Source organism: Lepisma saccharinum, chromosome 4, assembly GCF_977018435.1.
Source record: "Lepisma saccharinum chromosome 4, izLepSacc3.1, whole genome shotgun sequence".
Classification (NCBI taxonomy): Eukaryota; Metazoa; Arthropoda; class Insecta; order Zygentoma; family Lepismatidae; genus Lepisma; species Lepisma saccharinum.
The window spans coordinates 104,105,190-104,125,515 of NC_139232.1; the positions used below are offsets into that span (position 1 = coordinate 104,105,190).

Below are 20,326 nucleotides of genomic sequence, written 5' to 3' on the forward strand. Positions count from 1 at the left end.
ATTTACACCAGGTGGCAAAATATATATGCTGTCCCCTGCACAATTTTATTACCAGTTTTTTGTTGGGGGCACACTTAGACCAATCAAGATCAAATATTGGCTTCAACCACAGGCACACCACTACCCTACCTTATCAATAACAAATGCTGATAACAAAGTAAAAATCACCAGTGCAGAATTGGAGAATTTTACAGACCCCAATACATTAGAAACATCTTATGCTGAAGATGATGGCTCTCTGGAATTTCATATACAAATAGGAGACAAATTATATTTAGAAAATCCTGCAGTATCAGCTGCTGAACACCCTATAGTTGCAATATTCTTGTTTACATATTATGTCTAGACAAATTATTGTTGATGAATTACACAGACAAGCCAGACATAATTTTAAGAGACTGCCAGTAGTCACAAAAGGCATAGATGATTTATGGCAGAGCGACTTGATTGAGATGGCAAGTGGACAGCTGAAAAACTTAGACAAAATCAACAAGGGCTACAAGTATCTACTTACTTTCATAGATACATTTTCAAAATTTGCCTGGGCTGTGCCACTCAAATCCAAGACTGGAGCATGTGTTACAGAAGCCTTCAGGACAATCATCAATCAGAGTGGAAGATCCCCGCGCTATTTGCAAACAGATAATGGCAAAGAATTTTATAATTCAGTATTTCAACAATTTATTAAAAGCCAGTCAATACAACATTACTCGAGTTACAGTGATCTCAAGGCCTCAATTGTAGAGAGATTCAACAAAACCCTAAAAAATCTTATGTATAAACAATTTACCCTCCAAGGTAATTATAAATGGATTAATATTCTTCCAGAACTTCTACATAAATATAACAACTCGGTCCATTCCACAATCAACATGAAACCCTCTGAAGTAACTTCATCTGATGAGCAAAAATTGATCAGCACTGTTTATTATCCTAGATACCAGCCAACAACAAGAAAAGCCAAATACAAGGTGGGCGATCAAGTAAGAATCAGCAAATATAAGCACTTATTCAAAAGAGGCTTTACAAGAAAGTGGAGCACTGAATTATTTACAGTCGTTCAAATTAAACCTGGGACCCTTAACACATATATAATAAAAGACCACCGAGGAGAAATTCTCAAAGGCAGGTTTTATGAAGAAGAGCTCAGCAAAACTAAACAGCCTGACACATATCTCATAGAAAAAATCATCCGCAGAAAAGGCAACAAGTTACTTGTCAAATGGCTAGGACTCACAGAACACAGCTGGATCGATGCAAACAAAATAATAATATGAGCACCTGGGATGTTATAAAGAGGCTGCCAGAACCTGAACAGCAGATTAAGAGAAATGGCAAGTTGCTGCCTGATAATATTAGATGTCTTATTGTTGGGCCATCGGCTTGTGGTAAAACTACACTAATGGTTGATAATTTTTTATTGGCACCCAACTGGTTAGACTGGAAAAACAGGCACTTGTATGTCTTCTCTAAGAGCTTGGAACAATTAAAATATCAGCAGATGATGAAGCTATATGATGGATTGGATATAGCCACTTTTGAATCAGATGTTAAGCCACTTCATGAATGTCTCGATAATTCTGTTGTTGTGTTTGATGACATTATACTGGATAATCAAAACAAGGTTAGAAACTTCTTTACACAGGGCCGGCACAAAAACATAGATTGTTTCTACCTGGCACAGACTTTTTCAAAAATACCGAAGCAACTGATCCGAGACAACAGCAATTTTATGTGTATTTCATCAAGACCATACCAACCTCAAACACATACATGATGAATATGTAGGTGGGGACCTGAGCTACAATGATTTTTCTAAGATTTGAAGTAGGTGCTGGAACCAGGACAGTTATGGGTTTGTCACAATTGATATGACAAGAAAAGCCAATAGTGGCAAATACAGAAATAAAATCAACAATTTTCTAGACATTGAAACATATATAAATAAACATGAAAAGGCCAATCATTGATGATCTTAAATTAAGAGATTATCTTGTAAAAAGATTTAAGGGATGGAAATCAGAGAACCGAGGTTTTTATGAGCAACACAAGCGCACAGAACAGCCTATTATTGAAGCTATTGGTGAATTAGGTAAAAATATCAAAACTGTTACAGAGCAAAATCAAAATTTAATCACAGAGCTTGTACCTGTAGCTGCAAGGAACATATTAGATTATCCATTCACCCCATTTTCTAGTATTCATACACCTAGTCCTATTGCTCCTCGAAGAATTGAAGCTACTCAGGATCCTATTGAATTGGGTCTTCTTGCTCAAAAATATTTAAGCACACCTAAAGACAACAAAGATGAGGTCTTTGGCTTATATGCTGACACAGAGCGTGATGGTAGCATCATACATAGAATTGGCAATTTCAGAGTAACATTTATGGGAGATGATCTGATTGTATATTCAGAATCTCATCTTGGAGAAAAAGGTGCTTTTGTTAAGTATCCTGGAACACCTGGATTGTGGGAACTGATGACTAGGAAGAGACCTGGCAGCTATACAGATCAAGATTATGAGTATTACAAAGAAATATTAATAAAATCAGATGCTCTATACCAGAACAATGATCCCACACAAAAAAGAGTCAAGTCTAGCAGTGGAGCAAAATACAACAACTTAATCAAGCCCATATGGTCTCAGATCAAGACTGGCAGTGGAATCAAACAATACAACACACTGCCTAAAGAATTTGTGTGGGTTGATGATTGCAGGAAACTTGTAGATAGGTTGCTGGTAATAGCTGGGGAGGAAAATGCTGGCAACCACAATTTTTACAATGAAAAAGTTGGAATTATGGACATGATAAGCACCAAATTGTCTAATTTTATAGTGAATGACACTAAGGGGATTGGATATCTTATAAAAATTATTAATACTCTACCCCCCAAATTTTGGAATATTTCTGAGGGTCGGGGGCTGGTTAATGACATTATAAACAAGCTGCCATTTGAACTACACATTCCAGGCTATCAGTATTGTGGTCCAGGCACAAAATTGGACCATAGATTAAACAGAGGTGATCCTGGTGTTAATCCCCTAGATGCTGCTTGTAGAGACCATGACATAGCATACAACACACATTCTGATCTTGACAAGAGACATGTTGCAGACAAGAAATTAGAAGAGGCTGCATTTGGTAGATTTTTAAGCAAAGATGCTTCTTTAAGTGAAAAAATAGCAGCATTGGGGACTACCATAGCTATGAATACCAAACAAAAATTGGGGTGGGGGTTGTGAATATGTATATAATAAACCTACAATGAAGGCCAAGGGTGTTATGTATCAGATACCTTATGCAGGTCTGAAATCTCTTGGACCTATTAATAATCTTTTAACCAAAAAGCAGCGCAAGAAGAAAAGCTCTTGTCTTGCCAAGGGCCATGGTATGAAATTGTTTCTTAGTACCCCCCAATTAAAAAAATTACAGCAATCAAGAAAAAAATCACATGTAGGGGGATTCATATTTACTATCCTTGCCATCTTAGCTGCTCTCGGGGCTGTTGGGAGCTTGGCCGGGGGATCAGCCGCCATAGCAAAAACAGTAATAGATGCCAAAAAAATAAGGCAGAATTAGATGAGCAGAATCGCCATAACCTGGCCATTGAGAAACAAGGCAAAGGTGTTAAGAGAGCCATGAATAAGTTTAAAAAAAACAAGAGCCGCTTACAAACCAAGATATTGAAGCTTTAATCAAGCCACTGGGCATCAAACATTTTAGAGGTGTGTACATGTCTGATTCTTTGCCAGAGCAACCACTCAACAAAGAGTGTGGCATTGTTAATTTGGATAAGTACAAAAATCAGGGCACTCACTGGATCTGTTATCTTAAATATTTAAAAAATGAGGCATTTGTGTTTGATTCATTTGGAGGTGTTCCACCTGAAAATTTAGTAAAATATCTAAAATCAACTAATTTTTATTACAATAATGCCCGTGTTCAAAATTTCAAAGATGTTAATTGTGCACATTTGTGTTTATCTGTTCTTAGATATATGTCTCAAATAAATAAACCATCAATTGAAGATTTTCAAAAAGCCTTGTGGTATTTAAAACATCATGGGGGTAGTCCATCTTACCAGCCAAAATTCAATATTGAAACTCAAATTACATGATGACATAGTGTATCCCAAAACAATAGCTCTCAGAGCATTTTATGGCATGTACTTGATCCCTAATATTACACACCACAACAACAAAATTGCAGTTGGTGATGAAAAAATTGTCATCACTCCAGGGCAGTATAATCTATCTACTCTAAATGCTCAATTACCCAGAGGTGTAGTATTAACTCAAAATTCTGTCACTCACAGAGTAGAGATTGTATCTGCTACAGAAACAGTAGATCTGGGTACTATAGGAGAGCTGTTAGGCTTTGAGAACAACACAAAACTTGAACCAGCCATCAAACACACTGCTATGAATATACCTAAATTCTTAGCCATAGAGACTCTGAATATTCACTGTAATGTGGCTGAGGGTATGATCACCAAATCAAATGGCATAGGCACTCACAAACAAACTGGGATCATTGCAACATTCAAACCTAACTCTGAATTTATGGAGCCAATCATCTACAATCCATCCCCAACATTATATTTTCCTGTGTGTCATAATAGAATAGATTATATTGAATTGATGGTCACTAATGAAAAAGAAGAATTAGTTGATTTTGCTGGAGCCACAACAACTGCTATCATAGAAATTAATATTTAAATAAAAATACATACAAGAAAAAAAATGGAAAATATTGAGAGTTATGAGCTACAATCATTCCCTCCAAACAGGAGGACATTTGCAAATTTAAATCAACCCAACACAGAGATTGAGATTGATCTTGATGTAGGGGATGGCTTTATACACCCCCACAGAGCAGATCTATACATCAAATTTGATGTTGTAAAGCTCGATGGTACAGATTATCCGGCAAAATTCAAATATAAGATTGGTAGATAATTTTGTGCCACATCTGTTCTCTGAAATTGAGATCAGAAAACATGGTGTTGTTATAAACAGAGTAGATTATCCCGGCATTACCTCCACAGCTTTGGCCACACTAAAATTATCCAAAACCGAGGCTTCTTACTACAAAATAGGTGGATTTGAGGCTGGTGATAAAATAATATCTAAAAGCCACACAGTGCTGTTCCCCATGCGCCTGTTGCCAGGATTCTTTTCAGATTACAAAGATATTATGTGGAAGGGTGGTTTAAGAATTACATTTAGAAGAGCTGCCAATGATAATAATGTTTTGATGAGGTACAGTGCATTAAACTCTACAGGGGAAGCTCTGCCCAATACCCTACCTGATGAGGGCAAGTGCATTATTCAGACTATGGAGCTATGAATGCCAGTTGTTGAATATGAAGCCAGTTATGCTCTTAAATACAAAACAGATATTCTAAAAAATCCACAGGTATTTTTACAATTTTATACATATCAATGTGTACAGAAACCTGCCACTGGTACCTATTATGAGTTTGATGCTACAAATTCATTCTCCAGTATACAATATGACATGCCAGATTTTGTGGTGGTACTGTTTCAGACTGGAAGACACAATAATCAGGAAAAAAATTCAAGTAAATTTGATAACTGCAACATCAAGAACATATATCTTAAAAATGGCAGAAATGAGGTATTTCCTAGAGAAAATTATAATTTAGACATGTCCAAGGATGATTTTCTTAAATTATATGAAGCATTTACAGCATACAAAAGAGTCACTACTGGCAATACTGACATGTATTACACACCAGATGAATTCAAAGCACAGAGACCCATGTTTGTCATCAACACTTCAAAAAGAAAACAAGTTGTGGTTAATGACAGGACAAACATTAAAATTATCTGTGAATTCCACGATACACTCCCCGATGACACCATAAGTAGTGTTATTCTCATAGGTGAAAAATCATATGTTTATGATGTAAGAAATGAGAGAGTCACAGAGCAATTCTAGAGGGTCTCTGCATATTACATTGTTTTACTATTAGATAAACAAATTGAACCTGGTATCCAATTGAACTTAAACCGGAAGTAAATATGTGTGGGTGTGGGTGGGTTTTTGGCTTAATTTCAAGTATATCCAAAACAATATCAAGAAGAGCATATTTTTAACAAGCTTATGGACAAAAATCTGGCTGATGCAACTTTTGTAAGTGTGGGCAAATCAATCAGAGGGGGCACTTCATTTCACAGAAAATTCCCGAGGGCATTTTTACAAAAATCTTGGATTAGACAGGGTTCCACACTTGAGCAAAAAGCTCATATGGGCATGTTGAGCTTGTTTTAAGTGTAGCCAAATCTGCCTGAGGGGGGCTCTTCATTTATCGCCCTGGTTATATAGCCAATTACACTACTGGTTGCTGTTCAGATTCCCTTCAATACGTAGGAGGGGAGATGGCATGTTGTGTCCAATGGCGCCCCAAACCATCACACTTGCCGTTTGTCCGCTATGCCGCTTAACAATGCAGGTTGCCAGATTGCGTTCACCACGGTTGCGTGTAACACCTATGCGACCATCACTGTAGGACAAGTTTAAGCGGGACTCGTCCGAAAACACTACATTTTGCTACTTAGCATGCCAGCGACGGCATTCACGCGCCCATTGCAGTCTGAGGCGTTTGTGGTTTCTGGACAATGGAAGCCGACGCAATGGCATGCGTGCCACCAGCCCAACCGCAGCAGACATCGTCGTACCGTCGACGCAGACAGGTCCACAACTGTTGTAGTGCTCCAGCGTCGAGCCAACACTGTGGGTGAAGCTGTACGGTCCGTTACAGCCATGCGGACAAGATGGCGGTCATCCCGTGCTGTGGTCACATTGCGTGGTCCAGTACCTGCTGGTCGCTGTGTACGACCTTCTTCTATCCACTGGCTCCACACACGCATGACTGTCGTAGCAGCAAGCCCTGTACGAGCCAAAATGTCACGGTATGATAAACCCGCTTCCCGGAGACCGCTCATTCTGCCCCGTTCGAACACACTCACATGCTCATATTGCACCATTTGACGTCGACGAGGCATACCAGCACTTGCTTTCACGTTTCCACTTCGTTTGACGGCTCTTCACTGACTGAGCTTGGCGTAACACTGACCTTTCCGGTCACACATGAGAGGGCGCTGCTGGTCCTACATGCACGCCATCTCTCTGCAATTCTAATCACTTATTGCTGTTACACTGTTCTACACATCCTCCGAGTTTGGGTTCATTTAGGCCATTATTTCTGGGTGTTGCAATTTTCACAAACAGCAGTGTATATATGCTAGCAAATATGCTAAAGAAAGGCTTCCGTCTAAATCGGATTTAAGTTAAAACCTTCAGCGAGTTATGCAGAGTTAAATCCATTACTCACCTCTGAACCTTATAATCGTCCCTACCACAGGAAGCCAGCGACGAAAGGAAGTCGTCTCTGTCGTAAGAGTCGTAAGAGCTGGGCAAGTTGAGATACCTCTCGAACAGGAAGTCCCACTCTTCTCTTGATGCAAGATTTGAAATGTGGCAAAAAGATCTGCTAGAGATGCTATGGGAAGAAAGCAGAATCCGTAATCGACATTGGAAGAAAAGCGAAACTACTATACTATAGACGGTGCGATTAATATTTAAAAGTATTGAATAATATCATGCTATCGTTTGTGAGCCACATAAAACTTTTGTATTTAACATATTTTCACCTTCACTGTGAACAAAGCATATCCATAATTAAGTTGAATTAATAAACAAGGGTTATGGCAATTGATGCTAATTATTTCATTAATGATAATTTCTGCACGCAAGGGGGGCGATGGGACTAAAGCCTCTCCCCGAGATAATAAAAAAAATGAAAGCAAAGGAGATCGAGAGAAACAAACGTGGTAAATGCAATCTCCCACAAAATGACCGCCGAATACCATCTTCGTCTTTCAACAACTTTTAAAACGAAGTATAAAAATTGTAATTACACATTTACTACCTCTACATACATTATTAATAATAGAGAAAATAAACGATTTCACTTGGACATAATTGCAACACAAATGTTTTTTTTTTTTGTGCCAGATTGTGCGTAATGGTGTAGTGGATAATACATTAAGTTTCCACCATCCAAATTTTGGGGAAAATCCGCCATCTTAGAAAATGGCGGCAAAGATTTACCTTGAAAACTAGAAACATGTAATATATCGAAAACGGTGCATTCTAAACAAATTGTAAAAATAACCAAACTGAAAGAGCAGAAAACTTGCTAAATTATGTTTTTTGTTTGATAGAGCTACAATAAATCTTAATTGAATTAGAAAGATTCAAATATTTTCTTTCATTTTTAGAATTAGCGTAAAAGTTGTTTCCTGACACAAAAAAACAGCAAATATGTAAGAAACTATGTAAAGTACGTCCAAAAATTACTGAACAAAATTCATAGCTTATGAATTCCTCTAGAGATTGCTTTTGTTTCGCGGGTTGATTAGATATGTCGTCTAAAGCATAGTCATGTGTTTCCCGATATTTTACGTGTTCCATTTCTTATGATATTACTGAGAACATAGCACAGTGTTTTCTTCAAAGTTTCGTGTTGTTTTTGTTGTTTAAAAATGTATACACATAGTAGCAGCGATTAGGTGTCTGAACTAAGCAAGGGATAGGGGAGGGCATGGACAGTTTACTTTCTTTATAGCCTACTGCAATTAGACAGAATCGTATTGAAAATGGAATTCAGGCAGATGATTTTGGGTCACATCCACTGGTAGGCAAGGTTTAGCATTAGGAGACTATAATGCTGGGACAAAAAAAAATGTGTATGGGGGGGAGAGGGGCATTGCCGCCACTATCAATACATTGAACTATTATGATACAGTTTTTAATCAGTCACTTTGCCAGAAAGTCCATTGCAGAAATTTTGCATTTTAAGGCTGGCTGGTCTTCATATCAAGTTCAGTTTCCTGAGATGTGTTGCTTATCTAATGGCAGTTCAGGCCTTCAACAAATCCTTGAGATCAAGTAGTTGTATTGATGATAATATTGTCACAACAAATGAAGAGCCATATGATTAAACAGCCCGATTTGGCTACACTTAAAACTATGCCAAGATGCCCATATGCCCCAATCGGCCAAGTGTGCACATATTTAAATCTAAAGAATTTTGTGCCCCAGTGTACAAATGAAGATCTCATATGATTAAACAGCCCGATTTGGCTACACTTAAAACAATGTCAAGATGTCTATATGAATCAATCGGCCATGTGTGCACACAGTTAAATCTAAAGAATTTTGATCCCTAGTGTACAAATGAAGAACCCCCCTCAGACAGATTTGGCCATGTGTGCAAAGGCTGAATCTCTCAGTTTCTTGTCCATAAGCTTGTCAAAAATATGCCCCTCTTGATATTGTTTTTGCTACACCTAAAACTAAACCAAAAGTGCTCATAAAACCCACACCCACCCACATTTACACCCACATATATTTACTTCCGGTCCGGTAATATGTAGAGGCCTTCTAGAATTGCTCTGTGACTCTCTCATTTCTTACATCATAAACATATGATTTTTCACCTATAAGAATAACACTACATATGGTGTCATCAGGGAGTATATCGTGGAATTCACAGATAATTTTAATGTTTGTCCTGTCATTAACCACAACTTGTTTCCTTTTTGAAGTGTTGATGACAAACATGGGTCTCTGTGTTTTAAATTCATCTGGTGTGTAATACATGTCAGTATTGCCAGTAGTGACCCTTTTGTATGCTGTAAATGCTTCATATAATTTAAGGAAATCACCCTTGGACATGTCTAAATTATAATTTTCTCTAGGAAACACCTCATTTCTGCAAGTATAGAGTTTTGATTTGAACCCCAAGAAATTTTATATAAATACCAAAGCCAAAAATATTAACACACATACACACACACACGCACTAAATATACAAAGCACACTGCTGAACCCAACTGATATTTTTTATTAAGCATAGAATTTTGATTTGAATCCCAAGAAATTTTATATAATAAACCAACAACAAAAATGCCAAATCAAAAATATTGTAATCAATGCAATAAGAATATATCCAGCCCCAATTGGGCTAAGCACCAAAAGAATTGTAATCCAGACAAATGCAGAATTCTCACAAAAATATGCCCAAAATGCCATAGAAAATATAGCATGGAATATTTCACTTATACTTGTTCTGCACAGTCATCAACATTTCCAAACAAAATTGATTGGAAATATTTGTGTGATTGCCCTGTATAACTTAGATTGCAAGGTCATATTTTGTAATTTTCTTGACCAGGAGCTAGGCCCTGTACACCAGAAACAGGCTATAAAGTGCCTCTCCACAAATTATGTGAGCATTATGGAGCACACAATACACTTTACAATTTTGAAAATCTCAATTTAAATTCAGGAACAAGAGATTTGGATTTGATGTATCTGGAAATATCCCTTCTTTCAAAAAATGTTTGCATCTTGAGTCAACCTGCAAACAATATTACATGTTAGGCTGGGCTATCTCAACAGCAGAGGCATGCAGCTTAGTGGTTTCCCGCACTCACTTTCTGTAAATATATTCTATGATTTTATTATCCTATTAAAGCACCCAATGCTGCAATTTTTAAATTTTTGCTGTGTATGCATCAAAAGATTGCAGGTGATGATTGAAATCTGCACCACTATACAGCATCCCACTGTCTGTTGTAACAAATTCTGACCTATGGAGCCTGTCCAGATATAGCTGCAAAGATCTGAAATGTTTCCAGTTTGAGCTCTGATTAGGAAGGATCTCAAAATTATAGAATCCCCTTGGCCTTGTATAATTTGTGCCCATAATAGGAAAAATTGCTGTAATAATAGAAAACAACAAAAAATCCTACATTTCTTCTATAGGTATTATACATATTACACTCAAACCCCCTAATCATTCTTAGGTTAAGATATTTGAAACATTGTGGGCTGTCAAGTGCCCACTGAAACTCTGTTTCATTGTTGATGGCAAACACATCATGCTCTGACAGTGTTGAGAATCTAATTCTGAAACCCTCAACAAGAGATTCAGATCTAATACATCTTGCAATGTCTCTTCTCTCAAAGAATGACATTGTGCATGCATAATATATCTAAGATCTATATGCACAGTTGCAATCTTTACACACAACAGTTTTCATAGAATATTCAGCACTACAATTTTTGGATTTTTGATCCAACAGATACATCATAATCTTATTCAAACCAATAATACCTCTATTGTGGAAATTTCCTGTGCGGACAAAATCTGACCCTTTATACACCATGCCTGTGTTTGTAGTTATAAAATCAAATGCATCAAAATAGCTTAGGTACATGTTATAATTAAAATGTTTCCAGTTTGCAGTCTGATCAAAAGACATAAGAAAATTATACAGTACTACAATATTTGTGTTTGTAAACCAATAATTGTTCCTGTAGGAATCATAGAAACTGACAAAGAATCCAACAATTCTTCTCTGTATGAAATACACAATTTTTTCACTCTGGCTGATACATCCCAGGCTCAGGTATCTAAAACTGTGCTCACTGTTGAACACCCATCTGAACTCAGTTTCATTTCTCACAGCAAACAAATCATACTCTGACAATCCATGGAACACAAGTGTAAAATTATCCAAAAGTGACTCAGATTTTATGTATTTGAAGAGGTTTCTTCTGTCAAAAAACATAATTGCATAACTTGCTGCAGTGTGAACCTTGCTGTATATACAATTAATTAGCAATAAATCTGTCTAATAGGAACATGTGCATGACTAGATCACAATTGTTCTGTGTTTCAGGCATGTTGATAAGCCCTAGCCCTCCAGGACAACAACACACTCAAAAATACAATATTGCAATTTTTTAAGAACATGTTGAATATATAGCTTGATCACCTCAGCCCTAGGCTGATGATGCTCCTGCTGCCCACTGCCAGACGTTTGTGCCTGAAATACATGATGTTGTTTGGCTTTTCAAATCATTTTTGCCCTGTATGTTTTATTGCACAGGCAGACAGGATAATTGTTTACCACAGTTGCATGTATCACTCAGGTTGTTCTCCTCCAGTGACAGAACAACACAATCATGGTTACAATTCCTAAATTTCTGCCTCAGGAAATACATAACAAGCTCATTCAAATATGTGTGCTTTGAGTACTCAACCCTGTCAGGATCAAAATCCACCTTACTATACAAATTTCCCTCATCTGTGGTGATGAATTCACTATCCTCCAGGTTCATATCAAGTATCCTATTTAAAAATTTATAATGCATCCAATTTGAACTCTGACATGCAATCATGTGCATCCTATACTCAAAACACCACTCTTAACAATTGTTAAACCACCAATTATCAAACAATTTCAACCCGCAATAATAATAACAATTGTCTGTGTAAAAATTAACAAAAAATCCAACAATCCTCCTGTACCTGTTGTAGACAATTCTTTCAAACTTGCTAAGCAGCTTAAGGCACAGGTATTGAAAAATACTGTCACTCATAAGCACCCACTGCATTTCAGATTTATTCTGTACAGCAAACAGGTTGTAATCAGACAAGCCAGAGAGCCTAAGCTTGAAATCATCAACAAGTGACTTGGATTTTATATATTTTGAAATGCATCTTCTCTCAAAAAATTCTGTATCAGGTGATTGAAGATGGAATATATAAAATGACATGCACGTCCCATTTCATCCGTAATATATTCATTCATCGTCGTGATTAACCGAAAAGCTAGAAACGTGACTTTGTACTTTATTATTTATTTATTTTCTTTCTGGTGCGAGCTGTACGGTCTACATAAATTTTATTCTACACACTTTCTCTTCCCTTAAAATCGTGCATTAATATTTCCCTCTTTACGTTAGTAATATACCCCTCTTTACTTCTCCCAGGTATATCCCCACTTACTGTACCATTTCTTGTATCTTTATACGGTCGCCTACCACTTCTATCACCTCCCCCCATGTTAAGTTTTTCATCTATTTGTCCCTCAGGTCACGTGTAGAAGGGCAGTTCAGTAGGATATGCTCGTCCGTCTCCTCTTCATCGCACAAAGAACATATAGTTTTCGCTGCTTCGTTTCTCTTCCTTAATTGCTTCCATCCACGTAGTCTGAACCATGCCAGCGCGCCTCTTTCCTTTTCCCCTCACAACTTTGATATATTTCGATTACCACCTTTCCCTTACTCTTAGCTGTTCCCTGATTCCCCCCCTCTCTCTCTTCCCATACCCAACCCATTCCGCTATTGAATAGGAGAACTTTCAAGTCCCAACCACAAGTGTTAACGTTTTCCTGGATGCCCCAACCGCGGGTGGCTTACGGGCGGGGGCTATATACCCCGAATTTCAATGAAAAAAAAATGTGGAGTTTGCCCCCTCTTCTCCAGCTACTTTGTGGAGAAAACCGGAACTTTTGCATTTTCCTCAAAGAATGGACCTTCTGCAACAGAATGAAACTTGATTCATGTTCGTGGGTGCAATACAATTTGAATAATAAGGCAAAACGTAAAACTCTAGCGAATTTTAGCCAATTTGCATATTATTCATAAAATTTTTATATAACTGACACTATGGGACCAATCTACTTCGCATAACTTTTGTTTTGCAGGTAGAACATCAATGCATGCAACCATGTAAAATTTGGATGCCCCAACCTTGGGAGGGGGGGGGGGGGTTACGGGCTGCGGCTGCAAAACCCGAACTTTTGCTTTTTTTCGTTGGCACTTGCATCTTGTGTAGCTACTGTGAATCTATTTCCTCCCTGTTGATTCGGCTCTTTGTGGAAATATGTCCGGAAATTAAACGATTGTGCCTTAGGGAAAACGATGAGCTGTTATACGATACGAACTGTTTATGGTGAGGCCTTTCCTAACAGAGAAGGGAAGGGAGCCTTTGCAATCGTTTGTTTTGTCTCTACTTCTGGATAGAATCACGCTTCTGACGCCTCTGGCTAAGGTCAAGCTTCATTGCATTTCTAACTTACAGGCGACAGAAAGCTGACACCGCCAAACCTCATCCATTCCCCTCTGTCCTTGCTCCCCCCCTCCCCGCCACTACTTCAGCTGGATCACCAGGTCTAAACACAAAGAAGAATGTGTGCCTTATCAGTACTAAATCACAGCGTTGGAAGCTTGGAGGAAAACAGCGTCGTAAATACCAAGCATTTATTGTGTCTGTCAACTGACGAGAGCCAACACGTGAGCTCAAGCCCAAACACGTGACATATACCGAGAAAGGAGGGGGGGAGAATTGGAATTTTCGTAAACACGATTGCAAAACATGTTCCCGAACGAACTGTCATGTGCTTCTCCCACCCCACACCCCGTCCCCCCTCGCTCAGTTCAGACACCTGATCGCTGTTACTCTGTACATACATTTTTAAACAACAAAAACAACATGTAACAAACACAAATGAACGAAACACTGCAGAAACAATGTATTCCGTTCTCAGCAATATCATAAGAAATAGAACACGTAAGATATAGGGAATCGCATGACTCTGCTTTAAACTACATATCTCCTCAACCCCTTACACTAAAGGCACGAAACAAAAAGCAATCTGTAGAGGAATTCATAAGCAATGAATTTTGTTCGGTAATTTGTGGACGTAAAATACGTAGTTTCTTACATATTTGTTGTTTTATGTGTTAGAAACCAGCTTATACTCTGATTTTAAAAATGAAAGAAAATATTTGAATCTCTCTAATTCAATTAAAATTTACATACTTACTCGCTTTTATATATATTCTTTCGTATTTCTAAATTAAAAATACGAAGTTATTTATTACTTACGTAAAATGAGTATCTATTTTGTACACCGACAACGTTTCGGGAACCACTGTTCACTTCTTCAGGTCCTATATCTCGGCTACTACAAGGTCACAGAATATTAACCTAGTTGTTCATATCTGGCCTCGTTTCATAAAGAATTAGCCATACTTTCTATTCCCACAATCTGTATGGGGGGGGGGAGGAGCAAAAGTACTCACCCTACCGGCACCTCCTTGTCCGGGTTCTCCGACTTCATCCACTTCTGAACTTCCTGCCTGTACCTTGCAACCTGCTCGCTGGCCCCGAATGATATCCTTATTCCTCGTACGTATCTCCTCACCATCTTCCTTGATGGGGAATCCCCTTCCTGATCCTCTTCTCCCAGTTCCTGGTAGGCTGGGTTTGTGAGGTAAATGTGGTAGTTCTGCAAGGTACACCCAAACATTATTTTATACAATGCAGCATTTCGATGCTAGGTTTCAAATTAGCATCAAGCATAAATATGTAAATTCTTGTTATAAATAAAACACAGAAATCAAATTACGAGTTTTGTGTATTACACCATGTCCCATAATACATTTTGGAACTAACAGTGATGGTGAAATGTCTTTCTTCTTTTCAAAGATTTTATCGTTAATGCATTTAAATTGTGAATGTTATAAAAATATGAGGATCACAATAACCTCCCCCGCTGAGCTGAATAAAATATAGCGATCATACTGTGGATACCTCAATGATACAAGTTCTTAATTATACACATCAAAGAGTGACATAACATTCAAATTTTTAACATTCAAAACAACTTTTAATCCTATAACAAATCTTTCAAAGAGTAAACATCAATTTTCAACTACATATTTACTCTTACACATAATTGTTAACATTCAATTTAAATGTCCAATATTATACATTCGTCGAAGCAAAATAATATTTGCAATTAATGACAGATTTTGATATTTGAGAAATAAATTAAATAAGTTATCAGCTACTCGAGCTTCACAATATTTGTTGCCGTAATCCTTCTTATGAATGTCTTCTTTAGAAGCTACATAAACAGAATCATCCACTGAGAATATTCAAACGACAAAATTTTAAGAAATCCAAGAATTACACTGTTCTGCATAGGTTTTATTTCTTCTGAAGGAATTTGGTATGGGAAATTCAAATCCATAATTAGAATTTCGCTATCAGGGACAGTTTTCTAAGTTATATAAGGAAATAAAAAGTCTTATTTTACTCAGATTCACCGTTCGTGATAAATGTAGGGAATTGTCAGATGAGCAGTTGGCAGCATCTGCTTCTTAGTTTCTGTTTCAGATGTTGGCAGTTCTGTTACTAAGCTACATGATGTACCTGCAAGTTATTGTCAAAATACTAAGCATTGTGATTGCAGCTTTTGTTTAAGTTGATATATTTTGTCTGCCGAAATCAACCAGGTAGCCTCTGCTACATCTGTGGAGAGTTGGCCTTTGGAAGGCAGAAGTAGAGAATTCGATCTATCATGAAGAATTACTACAAACATTACCTTGGAATAGACCAATCTCCACCCCAGCACAAACATTACTAAAATTAGGGAAACGTGTCTATTTTGAAATTGAGCACCTACTGACTGATCGCAACAACGTTAGTGGTTTAATGAACGTTCATACGTTCTTCTGATGTCACAAAGAAACCTGTGAGATATTAGAAGCTAGCTAACTAACTCTCTAGCTTCTTAAGCCCAAAGGATTATGACTGCAGCAACACAAGCCTTTCATCTGTCCCCATCCTAGGCAATTACTATCCAACATTTATCTTCCTTACCGATTTCCTTTAGGTCCAGAGATATTAGAAGAAATCCATCGAATATAATGAGCATAAATGGAAGATAATGGGCGACTTCAAGATAGTTGCAATGATTTTGGGAATGCAACATGACTACACAACTTATCCCTGCTTCCTCTGCAAGTGGTATACCCGTGACAGAAGAACCCCTACACAAAAAAGAATTGGTCTCAACGAAATTGACAAGTGGGAGAAAAATTATACAGCGTGTGATGTTCCTCTTCCCTCTCTTCACACCAAGCTAGGCCTTACGAAACAATTTGTAATTTGAAATCAGCACAAAATTTGCAATAGGAATCAGAACTTTTTCCTCCAGAAAAAAGAAAAAAAAATATTTATGTAGAACAGTGTTCGAAACAAAAGGACATGATACTTCCTTACCACCTCAATTACTGAGTTCAACAGTAGACATACGATTATTAATTATTGCACTTGCACCTGTGCTCTCAAAATCAAATAGGCGATTAATTGTTTAACTACAAATAAATCCACGTGGACAAATTCATTACCTAATTTCATAATGGCATATTTAAATCCTACCACTTTTACATGCTGTTCACCCGCGATACAAGCCAACTGAATTCCTTCCATTTGTTCTAGCTTTATATTTGGTAGTAAAGAACTTAAAGTGATCCAAACCTTATTATCCAACAAATTACATTGACTACCTGTGTCAATTAAACATTTAAGAAACAAGTCACTGATAGATTCAGTATATAATTCAAAGGTAACCGAAACCACATTCTGCGTTGGTTACCATGACGACACGATTTGGTTATATGGATGGTACGAACATCGACTAAAAGTACACATGAAAATGTTATGATTATTGTGACCAGTTCAGTGTAAGTATACACTATTAAACTGATATTGTCACCGTTCGGAGTTGTACCCAATGACCTTTATTTATCATACAATTGGTGTACGAAACGGGGAACGAGACGACATTATTTACATTGTCACAAATTCCTCGCTGTATTTCTGGTGCTTCAAGTAATGGTGCAGGAGTTCCTTTATCTGTATCAGTCCACTCAGGCTCTGAGTCAATCCACTCCATCAAAAATGCAACAGATGAAACTTCATCTTTATCAACGTCTAAATATTTAAATTTGTTAAAGTCACCGAGACAAGACTTAACATGCAAAAGGTACGGGTCTTAATTACAAGCATGCCTTATATGGTCATCCTTTGGTAGGCAGGGCGATTTGAAACGCATTTCCCCGCTTTCATTGTTTAATGTTCTCGCAGAGCTTCCACTAGTAACATTCGTTTCTGTACAACATTCCTGATTTAAACTAATATCATTGCAGTTCATTTCATGTCGGAAATTTCCATTGTTCCTTGATAAAACCTCTGAGTTAGTGATAGTGCGGCCAAACCGTGTAATTCTCAAGAAAAAGAAATTGTTAAAATTTCATCACCAGGTGCAAATATGACGCTGAAACCAGGTGCAACAACATCCTTCTGCTTAATCATTGATCATGCAGTCTTACATTTCCAAAGGATCATTGACGCATATTGAACATTGCTGTACCGACGACAACGACGAAAAAAATGCATGTCTAACTAATGGTTATTGATAATTATTTCAGCTCCATATTTCCTCCGAATTAGAGGCTTTTGATATAAATATAGAAATTACGGAAATTTGCGGAATAACGAAGCATGTACGACGAGAAACAGTTTCGGTTAGCTGACACATCAACAAAGGTTGACACGCAGATCATTTGTGAGGTGTGTACAAAAAACCTTGGGAGAGTTTATCATTCAATTTGCATCAGAATTACTATTGTCAGTTCCATTTTTATCCGTAGTAAATTTGTAATGGTTCACAGACAATAATCACACTGTAATTTACACTTGACGTTCACCAGTTCTATAATGATAATCATAATAATACCTTGTAATACTCCCATGCATCTGTACCGTCAAGGGATGAGTCAAAAGAGGTGGTCATCATTTTCATGAACCATGGCTCTAGGGTATCCAGGTCCCACCGAAGGAAGAGCTGCAGGCGAAAGTGGTGGGCGTAGGAGAGGTCGCCTGACCTACATAGGAAGGCACTGTAGTGGATCAGCTGGGCACGAGTCAGGGCGGGGATGTTCTTGAAGTTGTCGCTGTTCAGATACCGGGTGATCAGGTCCCAGTTGTCGGTGTCGTAGTTAACGTAGTAGAGAGCTGGAAGATTTCAGACAATGGTGTAAAAAGAAAAAAATAACCAGTACACACTTTAAAAAAATAACTCCCTTGTAGCTATAGTTAGGGCTTACTAAATATACATGTAGTTCAAGAAAAGCTTATAGGTGGGATTCACCTACGTCACAATCTGCTGAAGTGGGACTTCGAGCAGCCTTGATGGAGGCCAGTTCTTGTAAACATACGGAATTCAAGCGGGAGATTTTAAACATTTTTACGATGGTACATTATGAATTATTCGGTGCTTCATACAGAAGCTCACGTTATTTCACATTTTCTTGCATACGCAAACATGCCGGCTGTGCGCACTCTGACGTCACATGCAAGTCGCTTGTACACTGGCAAACTTTATAAAAAAGTCTCCCTCCTCTTAGTTAGATTGGAAGGTAGTTCATTACTTCATTACTCCTGTATTGGATAAGAAGGTAGGGGAAGGAAGTTGCAGACAAGGCCATCACTACCTTGTGCGCACGTAAACTTGTTTCCGGAAAGCTTTCTGTTGGAGTCTTGTCAGGCATGATCTGGGCAGTTTGTGGAAGATTTTTGTGTTCCAAGCAGGGAGTCGTAACGTAACGAAATGGAACGGTATTTTCAATTACGGTTTCCGTTACGTTACAACCAGAAACAGAATAACTTTTTTCGTGAACAAAAACGTTACCTCAGGTATATGAACATTACGTTACAGGTGTGCATAACGGTACCGAACCATAACTGATCTCTAAAGGAGTAGGTCTTCACGTGACACTTTAACGTTACATCCATTGCCGGCAACCAGTAACGTTACAGGGTAAGAAAGAGGTTCGTCACGTATTGACTAGTAACTTTAGTGTATGTGGAAAGTGATAGTAACGTTACAATTAACCATTAACTTAATTGAGGTCACGACTGTAAAAACGTTACACTCCTTTTTTCAAAGCAACAACGTTATTTATAGCTGGTATCATACAGACGTACCGATGTTCAATACCGTGTCCGATGCCGTGTTCCGGAGAGAATAACATAGGTCTCTCGTATAATTGTGCTCGTTACTTTTGTAACGTTACAGTTCTTTTCCTCCACAAAAGTCTGTTTCGAAAAAGTGATACACATATCCGTTACGAATAGTAAATACCGTTATCGAAGGCGTTTTCGAAGAAGCCTCATAATTATGATCGGCAGCATACTAACATTACAGTACTTTGACCCCTTGAAAGTCACTAAGTTATAATACGTATTTTCGTTTTGGATGTCAGTGAAAAAATTAAATTGTAAAATAAAACGTTTCAAAACATCCGTAAACAAGATTCGGCGTGACAAAAGTTCTGGTTATTGGAATTTACTGATTAACTATGTATTTATCACAAATATATTTCTTTTCTGCATACTTATTCGCTTTATGTGAATTTGTTCTAATTTGATTATTTATGTAAGATGAATTTTAAAATGTGCGTTCACCTCCCTCCCTCTCTCTCTCTCTCTCTCTCTCTCTCTCTCTCTCTCTCTCTCTCTCTCTCATCTCTCTCTCTCTCTCTTTACATGTGTTACATCATTTTTTTTAAAAAAAAATA

General features: G+C 37.7%; 1 protein-coding gene across 2 annotated transcripts in view; it reads right to left on the bottom strand.

Moving 5' to 3' along the window:
* The window catches only part of LOC145986692 (aminopeptidase N-like), a 133,521-nt gene that overhangs the window by 18,899 nt on the left and 94,296 nt on the right, over window positions 1-20,326 (bottom strand). The window contains exons 7-9 of one of the 2 annotated variants that reach the window (XM_083121005.1): window positions 18,484-18,761; window positions 14,978-15,183; window positions 7,365-7,532 (exon numbers count right to left, since the gene is read on the bottom strand). In XM_083121005.1, coding sequence (XP_082977131.1) covers window positions 7,365-7,532; window positions 14,978-15,183; window positions 18,484-18,761 — 652 coding nt within the window. The remainder of the gene's footprint in view (window positions 1-7,364; window positions 7,533-14,977; window positions 15,184-18,483; window positions 18,762-20,326) is intronic. The other variant, XM_083121006.1, reaches the window with a different exon arrangement.